Genomic DNA, 11,845 nt, shown 5'->3' with positions numbered 1-11,845 from the left:
CTGGAAAATACTCGTGGAGCCTAAAAGACTGGTTATACTTGGGTTAGTGCCCTCACTTGGAGGACCCACTATTTGCTAAATAAACAAGCTATCAGAAGTAAGAGTTTCCCTCCTGGACACTGTTCTGCCCAGCCTCTGACTCACAGAATGATTTTGGGCCTCTCTATAAGGAGAAAAATGGTTTCTGTGAGATGGCGTTGGGCACCTGTGAGGTCATTTCTAAAATCCTTGCAAAACAGCTGACCTTCCCCTGGGTATCTAGGACCAGGCTGCACGAGTCAGTTCCCATGCTGTGGCCCAGGGCACTCCGAAGAGATTGATGGAAGACGTGTAGGGCAGCATTAGCCACATGCCACACATGAGCAGGAAAAGAAAGGCTGGCTAGGGGCTCAAGAGAATGCAGACAAGTGGGAGGAGGAGAAGGATTTGTAAGGGAAGTCCAGGAGGCAGACAGAAGGCTCGGGACTTGACCAGCAGGCCAACATGGCTGGGGCAGCTCAGGGCACAGAAAGGCCAGCAAGGTACTCACCAGAACCACTTCAGAGCTGCGGGAGCTGAAGACTTCATGTGTCCAGGTCTGGCCAGGCTCAGGGGAACGGTCCCCCTTGCGGTGCAGCTTCAGGCCCACCGTATGGTGCCCCATGGTGTTCAACAGCTGGGTTACCTCGCCTGACTGCAGGTTGTCAAAGTAGATAGTGGCACCCACAATCTGGTCCCCTGGGCAAAGAGAGGCAAGAAGCAGATAAGACCCACAAGATCTCAGGAAAACAAAACAGCCACCACATGCTGGGCACTTGCACTGACTCGCATTTAACCCTCTTGACCATCCTGCAAGATGGAGAGGGTAATACCCATTGTACAGATGAGGAAACTGAGGCTTAGATAAGCCAACTAATTTCCCCAAATCTGCAAAGCTCATGGGAGGTAAATTTGGATCTGAGGACTAGGCCCCCCCTACCGTACACAATGGCCCCTCCTGAGGACCACAAGCAATGGGTACAGAGTGGGCAAGGAAGGGAAGGGCTTGGGTACTGACCATCCTGATGCCACTGGGACCAGGAAGCCCAATTCTCTACTTCTGCCTGCTCCCTGCCCATGTCCGTTCTTCCGGCACCCTCACCTGCCCAACCCCCAGCATCCAGTCAGCACTGTGGGGTGACTCACCCTCCTTGACCACCCCAGTGCGGGCCGCAGGCGAGTTCTGCATCACCTCCTGCACGTAGACACCATCATCCCTCTGGGTGATGGTCAGCCCATGGGAGCCACTGCCCTGCCAGTTGGGCAGTAGCAGCTCCCGGGTTGTCTCTTCCTCCTTCTCCATCTGAGATGAGGTGAGAAAATGGAGCTTGGTTCAGTGGGGATGCTGGGGCATGAGGGGGTGAGAAAACCACAAACTTCTGTGCTGTGAACTTGCAAAGAGTGGAGCACTCTCTCTGATGCACCTGCCCCCACTCACCTGCCTCACGTCTGTCCACTGTGGGCATTCTCCCAAGGCACAGCAGAGAAGACAGAATGGAGACCAAGAGACGATCAGCCCCTTGTCCCTTCCACTGGGCCCCAACCTCCCCAGACCACTTGGGATCTCCACGTGCCCCTGACCCTGCCCTCCCTCGTCCTACTGACCTTTGCAGGATTCTGTTCTGGAGCGGATGCCTTGCCAGGAGCCCGCCCCTCCTTCCTCTCTTCCCCTCAGTCTCTCTCGTCAGGAATCTCAGTCACACAGCCTAGAGAAAAAGTTCCAGAGATGCTCACACTGAGTGGTCAGCTTGCTTGAAACTCCATCTCAAGGTGTGGCTGGTGCTCTGTTCCCCAGAGCAGCCCACACCCCCATTGCCACTGCCAATGATTCCTCTCATCCAGGGCTCTGCAGCCTGACATTGCAGAAAGGGGTTGTAGAAGAGCCAGGCTCAGATTCAAGTCCTGGCTTTGCCTCCTCCTAGCCCAGTGGCCCTGGCCAAATCAGTTACCTTCTCTGAACCTCTGTTTCCTCATCTATAAAAATGGAGATGGGGCAGTGCCTGTGGCTCAGTGAGTAGGGCACCGGCCCCACATGCCGAGGGTGGTGGGTTCAAATCCAGCCCCGGCCAAACTGCAAGAAAAAATAAAAAAAAATATAGCCGGGTGTTGTGGTGGGCGCCTGTAGTCCCAGCTACTCGGGAGGCTGAGGCAAGAGAATCAGTAAGCCCAAGAGTTAAGAGTTAGAGGTTGCTGTGAGCTGTGTGACATCATGGCACTCTACCTGAGGGCGGTACAGTGAGACTCTGTCTCTACACACACACACAAAAAAAATGGAGATGATAAAAGATTCACATGAGAGGGGGGCACCCGTAACTCAGTGGTTAGGGCACCAACCACATGCACTGGGGCTGGTGGGTTCAAACCCTGCGCAGGCCTCCTAAAAAAATAAATAAATAGGGCGGCTCCTGTGGCTCAGTGAGCAGGGCACCGGCCCCATATACCAAGGGTGGCAGGTTCAAACCCAGCCCCGGCCAAACTGCAACAAAAAATAGACGGGTGTTGTGGTGGGCGCCTGTAGTCCCAGCTACTCGGGAGGCTGAGGCAGGAGAATCAGGAGTTGGAGGTTGCTGTGAGCTGTGTGACGCCACAGCACTCTACCGAGGGCAATAAAGTGAAACTCTATCTCTACAAAAAAAAATAAATTAATAAAATTAAATTAAAAAAATAAATAAATAGGGCGGCACCTGTGGCTCAAGGAGTAGGGTGCCGGTCCCATACGCCCAAGGTGGCAGGTTCAAACCTAGCCCCGTCCAAAAACCAATAAATAAATAAATAAATAAATAGCTGGGTGCTGTGGCAGGCACCTGTAGTACCAGCTATTAAAGAGGCTGAGGCAAGAAAGTTGCTTAAGCCCAAGAGTTTGAGGTTGCTGTGAGCTGCAACACCACAGCACCCTAACAAGAGCAACAAAGACACTCCGTCTCAATTAAAAAAAAAATTCACATGAGGATTGAAGGAGAGAGAAAAGAGCACAAGTGCATGAAGGAGGCATACAGGAGCCTCACAACACACATGTTCTCATGATGTTCTCATGACAGCTTCAGGAAGGAGATGTTACTGTCCCCATTTTATAGATAGAGAGACAGAGCCTCTCAGAGGCTGACTTGCCTAGGGTACACAATAAGAGCACAGCTATGTGAAGCTCATACTTTGTACCACATCAGGTCTGCAGCTTTTAACTGGTGTCAGACTCCTCAGAGGGTGCCTCCAAGCAGGCATGGCAGGGCATTCCCTCGCCAAGGGCAAACAGTGACTCCAGGTCACCTGCCTAACCTGGTCTTCAAGACCAAGAGGAACCCCTTGCCAGCTGGGAACTCTAGAAGCCCTGCCGCAGGCAACAGCCTGAACAAAGAAAGCCCCTGCCCCTTCAGGCACCCACCCAAGCCCAAGAGGCAGGAGCATGGCTGAGCCCACCTCAGGCCCACAGTCAGTGTAGCCCATCTGGCTGCCCACATTGGGCCTGAGCCACGCCCCATACATGCAGGCATTTAGTAATTTACCCTCCTGCTACAGGGTGAGCTTTCAGCAGTAGAGGTGCCCTGGGAAGACACCACGCAGGGCTTAGGGTATGGCCATGGACTAGAGCCACCCACACAAAATGGCGGCAGGAGCCATCACAGGAGGTCTGTGAAATTGTGTGAGGTGACATAAATCACAGAAAACCTCACCCAAAGCCTCACCCTAAAGCTGTTTACATCCAGAAATTAGTCATCCAATCAATTTATACATACCGATTGCCTCCTATATGCCCAACAATACATTGGGCACTACAGGGCTCAGGACAGACATGGCTTGGCCCAGCACTTTTCTGTTCATGCACCCTCAAAATATTTATTGAATGCACTTCATGTGCCAATATGGAAATTTAAAAGACTTAGTTCCTGGCTGGGCGCAGTGGCTCACACCTGTGATCCCAGCACTCTGGGAGGCCAGGGCAGGTAGATCACTTGAGCTTAGGAGTTCAAAATCAGCCTGAGCAAGAGCGAGACTTTATTTCTACTAAAAGTAGAAAAATTAGCCAGGTGTTGTGGTGGTACTCAAGAAGCTGAGGCAAGAGGATTGCCCAAGAGTTTGAGGTTGCTGTTAGCTATGATACCATGGCACTCTGGGCAACAGAGTGAGACCAAAAAAAAAAAAAAAGGACTTCGTTCCTGTCCTAGATAAAAATTATGAGAAAGGTGCTCTGGCTATGACTAATTTAGCCTCACAAGGTTCCAGGCTTGAGAGCCTTCTAGGGGGAATGAAATGCAATTAGGATTTTGGAGGTGCTAGAGCTGAGCTCTGAGGACCGGACTATGTCTCTGGGGAATTTATCACCACTTAACAGTTCCAGTGCCAGGCAGACCACAACATGAATGAAAGATAAACACATAAACTCCCAGTCCTCCCAACACCTGTTCTCCTGTTTGGCAAAGGCAGAAATGTGACTATGATGTGCCTCTTTCTCAACACAGGTGCTGGCTAGGAGTGAGCAAAGCTTCTGAGGGGTTAGCAGCCCTTTGGCAAAAGCATGAGCCAGGGAAAATACCTGCTTCCTTCCTGGCAAGCAGAGGAGGCTGCAACGGGAAGTCTCGCTGTCTCTTTTCAAAGTAAAATAGTAAAATTGAGGCTTAAATGGCACCTTCTTCCAGAGTCCAGCACTAAGGAGCCAGGCAGAGGCAGGAAAGGACAAAGGATTCCAGACTAGGTCTCTCAGATAGCACTAAAAGACACCTCGGCCGACTGGCTTGACACCCCTTTCTTCCTCCTTGAGCAGGGCCCCTTTCCTCAGTCCAGAAAACTGGTGCTGAGCCAGCAGCCAGAGAGCAGGAACAGAGGCAGCCAGCTCACCCTCACCCACGTCCTGGCCCCACCCTCCCTCCTTCCCCAATGAGTCACTGCAGCTGGCCACAGCAGCTCCAGACATGCAAAGGGTCACGCCTCAAACCCATGGACAAAGTGCCTCCTAGGCCAGACCCCCAGATGCCAGGGGAACCAGGGCTCAATGCAGACAGGAGTCAGCTTCCCTGCCAGCACCTCAGGACCTGAAGACAGGGCCGTGTCTCTTAGGACACAGGATCCCAGGACAGGAGTCCCAGGAAGAGAGAGCTGCTACATGCCTCACACTAGGTGGCTTCTGAAGAGGGGAAAAGCCATCAGCCCATGAGAACAGGAGCCATGGGACCTCAGCCTGCAGATTGGCCCTGGAAGGGCACCTGATGGCTTCTCAGCCAACCACTTCGCCTGCTCTGGCTCAGGCCCCACCATCCTGGCACAGACAGGAAAGACTTCTCTCTCATCTGATCTGGGCCACTGAGCTCCAAGCACAGACATGGGGATGCAAAAGGGAGCTGTGAGGCGGCGCCTGTGGCTCAGTCGGTAAGGCGCCAGCCCCATATACTGAGGGTGGCGGGTTCAAACCCGGCCCTGGCCAAACTGCAACCAAAAAATAGCCGGGCGTTGTGGCGGGCGCCTGTAGTCCCAGCTACTCGGGACGCTGAAGCAAGAGAATCGCTTAGGCCCAGGAGTCGGAGATTGCTGTGAGCTGGGTGAGGCCATGGCACTCTACCAAGGGCCATAAAGTGAGACTCTGTCTCTACAAAAAAAAAAAAAGGGAGCTGTGAAGCCAGGGTGGCCTGATTTCTGCTTTCAGTCTCAGCCTTTCTGTTCTCTACCCTTGGAGCCTATCTCAAACCCAGGTGGTCCTTCCTTCTCCTTCCACACAAGTAAAGGTAGGGGCTTGTAGGGAACTGAGGGCTCTGCCTGGCTCTTACTCAAAGGAGAGCCTTTGGAGCTTTGAGGAACTCTGCATCATTTAGCCAAGTGTCATATGCCTTCAGAGCCAGAAGGGACCTTAGAGCCATGCCATCCAATATGATAGCCACATGTGGCTATTTAAATTTAAATTAATTGGCTCAGCACCTGTAGCTCAAGCGGCTAAGGCACCAGAGCTAGCGGGTTTGAATTCAGCCTGGGCCTGCCAAACAATGACAACTACAACCAAAAAATAGCTGGGCACAGAGGCAGGTGCATGTAGTCCCAGCTACTTGGGAGGCTAAAGCAAGAGAATCACTTAAGCCCAAGAGTTGAGAGTTGAAGATTGCTGTGTTGCTGGGATGCCGCAGCACTCTACCCAGGGCGATAGCTTAGACGCTGTCTCAAATAAATAAATAAATTTAAATTAATTTTTTTTTTTTTGAGACAGAGTCTCACTTTGTTGCCCCTGGTGGAGTGCCATGGCATCACAGCTCACAGCAACCTCTTAACTCTTGGGCTAAAGCAATTCTCTTGCCTCAGCCTCCCAAGTAGCTGGGACTATAGGTACCTGCCACAACACTCGGCTATTTTTTAGACACAGGGTCTGGCTCTAGCTCAGGCTAGTCTTGAACTTGTGATCTCAGGTGATCTGCCCACCTCAGCCTTCCAAAGTGCTGGGATTACAGGCGTGAGCCACCACGCCTGGCCTAAATTTAAATTAAAATTAAAAATTTTTTTTCATTTTTTATTATTTTTTTATATATACATGTGTTTATTAGGTTTCCACTTTTGCCTTCACAGAATTAAAAAGGCTTAAAATTTAATAACAATAACAACGTTTAAGATAAGGACTAGAAACAAAAACCTCGTAAAGAACGAACAACAATAAATACATTCAGAAAAGAAATCAGACGATTACTGCATCGAAATATTAAGCAATAATAATAATAATGCAAAGAAAGTAACATTCACATTGTCAGATAAGAGTGTCTATAAACTACTCGGGAGGCTGAGGCAGGAGAATCACCTAAGCCCAGGAGTTGGAGGTTGCTGTGAGCCGTGTGACACCACGGCACTCTACCGAGGGCAATAAAGTGAAACTCTGTCTCTACAAAAAAAAAAAAAAAAAAAAAGAGTGTCTATAAAATTTTTTTTTCTTTTTTCTCACCACTATACTAACAAGAAATATTTTTTTGCAGTTTTTTTGGGCCCGGGTTTGAACCCTCTTACTCCAGCATATAGGGCCTGGCGCCCTACCCCTACGAGCCACAGGCTTTTCTTTTTTTTTTAGTGACAGAGTCTCACTATGTCCTCCTCGGTAGAGTGCTGTGGCATCACAGCTCACAGCAACCTCAAACTCTTGGGCTTAAGCAATTTTCTTGCCTCAGCCTCCCAAGTAGCTGGTACTATAGGCACCCACCACAACGCCCAGCTATTTTTTCTGTTCCAGTTGTTTAGCTGGCCCAGACTGGGTTCGATCCTGCCACCCTCGGTGTATGTGGCTGGTGTCATAACCACTGTGTTATGGGCACCAAACCTAAACTAAAATTTTAATTCAGCCACATGTAGCTACTGGCTACTATACTAGACAGAACAGATAGAAAACATTCCACCACTAGCAGGAGTTCTCTGATACAGCAGAGAATCATTATGTACAGATGGGGAAATGAGGCCTGGAGAAGTGAGGAGGATAGAGTGCTGGGATGCTGGAACACAGGTTAGATAACTCCCAGCCCCATGGTCAGTCTGACACTGGCTCCCCACAATCTCCCTTGTGACAGGAACAAGATCACTTGAGGCAAGCAGCTGCCTGGAGGTCAGAAAAGGAGTGAAGTGGGGAGGCCAGGCTGAGACCAAAGGACAGATTGTAATTCAGGCCAGAAGCAGCAAGAGGAGAGTGCACCATCTTATCACTTCAAAACTACAAAGAGGATGTCATGAGCTGCAGGGCTTTGCCACCCCCCTGTAGATTGAGGGTAATACCAAGCTGATCCTCAAGAAGTCCAGAGAGCAGAATCCTTGAACCAGGCGGATGGTCTCTCTCCCACTGCCCTCAGGGAACAGTGCCCTTTCCTCCAGAGAGTCAGGAGGAAGACAGCCAGGCAGGGGACTCAGGTTGATTGCTGCAGCAGCTAAAAACAGCCTTGCAACCAGCATCAGTGTCAAGATGACAGGAACTGATACACTCCCCAGGATCAACAGGCCAGCACCTAGTGCCTGAATGCACCAGACCTAAAGGCAAGATATACATCAGAGGAAGCACACAATTGTGCACACATTTAGCACAGGCTGGACACAGGAAGTGACCCTGCAGGGGACAGAGAAGCACCCCTACCCACATTGGCGAGAGCACCAATAACAACAAAACTTTCACCCAGCACAGTGGTGTGCATGTGTGCCAACTAACACACCATGCGCACACAGGCCAAAGAGAAGCAGTCTTCATCCCGAGAATGAAATGGCTCACACCCAGAGTTAGAGACCACCATCAAAAGGAAAGCCCCAAACACTCATAACCAGGACAAAGCGTTGGCTATTCAAAGAGAGACACACCCAGAAGAGTGATAGACTCATAAACACTCACCAGGAGAGAAAGGGGAAACGAAAGATCCACATTGCAAGATACTACCCTGTATTCACATAAGCTGAGAGAAAGAATTCTGTAAGGCGCTACTGTGTGCCAAATACTATGTTGGCCACAGTCCATGCTTGGGTTCCTATTTGATCCCCAAATGATACTACAGGGTAAGAATTAAGAACCTTATTTCAAAGATGTGGAAATAGGCCCCAGAGGTAAAGTGACTTGACCAAGTATGAAATAGAGTCGAATGCAAGCCCAAGATCCCCTAACTCCAAGCCAACAGTCTTTGCTAGGTAGATGGACAAAGGCACAAGAAAAAACACAACACAGAATGAGACACCTGAGAAGCCACAGAAAATGGGCAGCGCCTGTAGCTCAGTGGGTAGGGCACTGGCTTGAACCCCGCCCAGGCCAGCTGAAACAGCAATGACAATGGCAACAAAAAACATAGTGGGGGGTTGTGGCAGGCACCTGTAATCCCACCTAGATGGGAGGCTGAGGCAAGAGAATCACTTAAGCCCAGGAGTTGGAGGTTGCTGTGAGCTGTGACGTCACAGCACTCTACCCAGGTGACAGCTTGAGGCTCTGTCTCAAAAAAAGAAGAAAGAAACCGTAGGAAAAAATACACACAAGAGATACACAGAAGAGGCCTCTACACTGAGGGGGCAATAAGGGGAGTGAAAACCAGAGGGACACACCCATAAGAAGATGGAGAGCCCTCCAAACCCAGTTCCACATACCCCACTCTCGTCCCAGCCCAGCTTGTGGGCACCAAACCCAGAATGGGCAGAGAGTCACAGGCACCCTTGGCCTCTATATCTGAGGGGCCTTTTGGTGCTGGGCTTTATTGAGGTTGGGTCCTCAAGAGTTATGATCCTGAGCTGCCCAGTACCCAGCTCACCTCTAGACTCCCTTGGGACCCAACAGGTGGAGGACAAGAGGACCAGCCCCTTCTCACTCTCCAGGGGTTCTCAAACTGCGGCCTGCGGGCCACATGAGGTGGTGTGATTGTATTTGTTCCCGTTTTTTTTTTTTTTTTACTTCAAAATAAGATATGTGCAGTGTGCATAGGAATTTGTTCATAGGTTTTTTTGGGTTTTTTTTTTTTTAACTATAGTCCGGCCCTCCAACGGCCTGAGGGACAGTGAACTGGCCCCCTGTTTAAAAAGTTTGAGGGGGGCGGCACCTGTGGCTCAGTCGGTAAGGCGCCAGCCCCATATACCGAGGGTGGCGGGCTCAAACCCGCCCCGGTCGAACTGCAACAAAAAAATAGCCGGGTGTTGTGGTGGGCGCCTGAAGTCCCAGCTACTTGGGAGGCTGAGGCAAGAGAATCGCTTAAGCCCAGGAGCTGGAGGTTGCTGTGAGCTGTGTGATGCCCTGGCACTCTACCTAGGGCCATAAAGTGAAACTCTGTCTCTACAAAAAAAAAAAAAAAAAGTTTGAGGACGCCTGCTCTAGACTCTAGACAGGCACTAGCAGGGTAAGGCAAACATTTCCACTCTCTGGGAAAGGGGAACGGTCATGCCGGGCAGACCCTCATCCCAGAGGAACAAGTGAAAATATATACTTGCAGAGCCTGAGAACCCCTTCCAGAGCCTGAGCTTCTAAGTGGACCCTACCGGACTTCTGTTTCTTTCTTTCTTTCTTTTGAGACAGAGTGTCACTATGTCACCCTCGGTAGAGTACCGTGGCGTCACAGCTCACAGCAACCTCAAACTCTTGGGCTTAAGCGATTCCTTGCCTCAGCCTCCGGAGTAGCTGGGACTATAGGCACCTGCCACAACGCCCAGCTATTTTTTGGTTATAGTTGTCATTGTGGTTTGGCAGGTCCAGGCTGGATTTGAACCCGCCAGCTCCGGTATATGTGGCTGGCGACCTAGCCGCTGAGCCACAGGCACAGAGCCCTGACTTCTGTTTAGAAAAACAAAAGCCCTATTTTAATGGGTGTAGAGGTACACAACAAACTGAGAAGTCTGCGTGGGTGTGAAGAACTTTTACAAACCCACTCAGCTGATTCTGGGCAGCACAACCCAGGGGGGCACTTTCAACTTATGTAGAGGAGGTGTTGGCAGGGAGTGGAATTACCAGGGAGAATTAGATGAACACATTTTAATGTGCACTGGAGACACATTCAGAGAAAGACACACAAAGATTCACAAACACCACAGGCATACAGAGACCCTCAGCCTCATTCTGCACCCTACACAGCCCAGAGAAGCCCACAGCCCCAGCTAGCCCTCATGGGCTCACAACTGACACCTGTCCGGGAGGCCCCCAGCCTGTTCACCTGGCAAGGTGTCAGTGTCCCAGTGTGCACCTCCCTCTCAGGGCTTGCACCTGCCAGTCTTGCTTCCTGTACCTGCCCTTCTGGAAAGGAGGTGCTGGCCCAATCCCCGACTCCCATCAGGAGGAAGTTTTTCCAGCTTTGTCACTCCAGTCCTTTCCTCCCTATCTGCCCCTTCCCCCGACACTTCACCATCATGCTGGGGTTTCTTGCAAGTTAACCTACAGGGCAACCCCACACACCCTGACCCCAGCCAGCTAGCTGCCTTCTCCACCTCTCTCCACCCTGGGATGAACATTCTCCTACCGCACACCCAAGGCTCCCAGCAAGCTCTGCAGCCACAAGCTCCAACTTCTCGCTTCCCCAATAGAGAGGAAGATTCCCTCTTCTCTCCCTTGGCTAAGAGGGCTCCTACCCCGCTCCTTGCAACCAAGGACTAGAGAGCAGCAATTACCTTCTCTAGCAAGAAGTCCCCACACTGTAGACACATAGGCAAGGAAGAGTAGGCCTTTACCCAGCCCCCTAGGATTAAGACACCAACTCTGAGGGTGGCGTTTTTTTGTTGTTGTTTTGTTTTTTACGGTGGGGGAGAGAGGGGTGAAGAACGCCCTGCCCTGCCTCGGAGGGGTAGATTACCGTTTGGGAGCTGCCCATCGCCCCACCCACAGCCGGGAGGGCGCTGCTCGCTCTCCCCCCAGCGGTCAGGCTACGCTAGTGCAGGGGCGCGGGCCCAGGCGGCTGGGGCTCTGCCGCCTAAGAGCCGCCCCCCAGCCTAGCCAGGACACGTAGCGGTGACTGGGATCAGCTCCAGGCACTTCCCCTTCCCCCAGAACCTCCGCTCTGGCCCCCGGGGACCTGGCAGGATGCCCCTCCCTGACAGGCTGTGTGCAGCTCCTAATTCAGCCTGCACCCCAAGGGCTGTCCTCGAATGCCTTTGGGCACAAACTCCAGGGCCCAGACCTGTCTGGGACAGAGAAACTTACTTCACTCCTTACCTACAACCCCTGCATGCCTGGGTAAAACCTCCACCACCAGGGTGGAATGTCACTCCCTTCCTCTGCCCTCCAAGCTCCACAATGCGGCAGGCAGAGGTGACACATCCAGGCCCACCACATGGGAGGACATCCATGCACAACCAGCAGGGATATCTTTCTCACAGGCAATGACACACACCGCACTCAGAGACACAGAGGCTATGACACAGGCAGTCACAGTGACCCAAGCCT

General features: G+C 51.4%; 1 protein-coding gene across 4 annotated transcripts in view; it reads right to left on the bottom strand.

Moving 5' to 3' along the window:
• AHNAK (AHNAK nucleoprotein) overlaps window positions 1-11,845 on the bottom strand; it is a 100,773-nt gene that overhangs the window by 85,051 nt on the left and 3,877 nt on the right. For 3 of the 4 annotated variants that reach the window (XM_053562262.1, XM_053562259.1, XM_053562261.1), the window contains exons 2-4: window positions 1,624-1,724; window positions 1,165-1,321; window positions 530-717 (exon numbers count right to left, since the gene is read on the bottom strand). In XM_053562262.1, coding sequence (XP_053418237.1) covers window positions 530-717; window positions 1,165-1,321 — 345 coding nt within the window. In that variant the 5' untranslated portion in view covers window positions 1,624-1,724. Of the gene's footprint in view, window positions 1-529; window positions 718-1,164; window positions 1,322-1,623; window positions 1,725-7,737; window positions 7,757-11,845 lie in introns of those variants that run through there. The other variant, XM_053562260.1, reaches the window with a different exon arrangement.

Source organism: Nycticebus coucang, chromosome 14 (genome assembly GCF_027406575.1).
Source record: "Nycticebus coucang isolate mNycCou1 chromosome 14, mNycCou1.pri, whole genome shotgun sequence".
NCBI classification, from domain to species: domain Eukaryota; kingdom Metazoa; phylum Chordata; class Mammalia; order Primates; family Lorisidae; genus Nycticebus; species Nycticebus coucang.
Note: the sequence above shows the minus strand (reverse complement) of the source record. Positions and strands in the feature narration are given on the sequence as shown.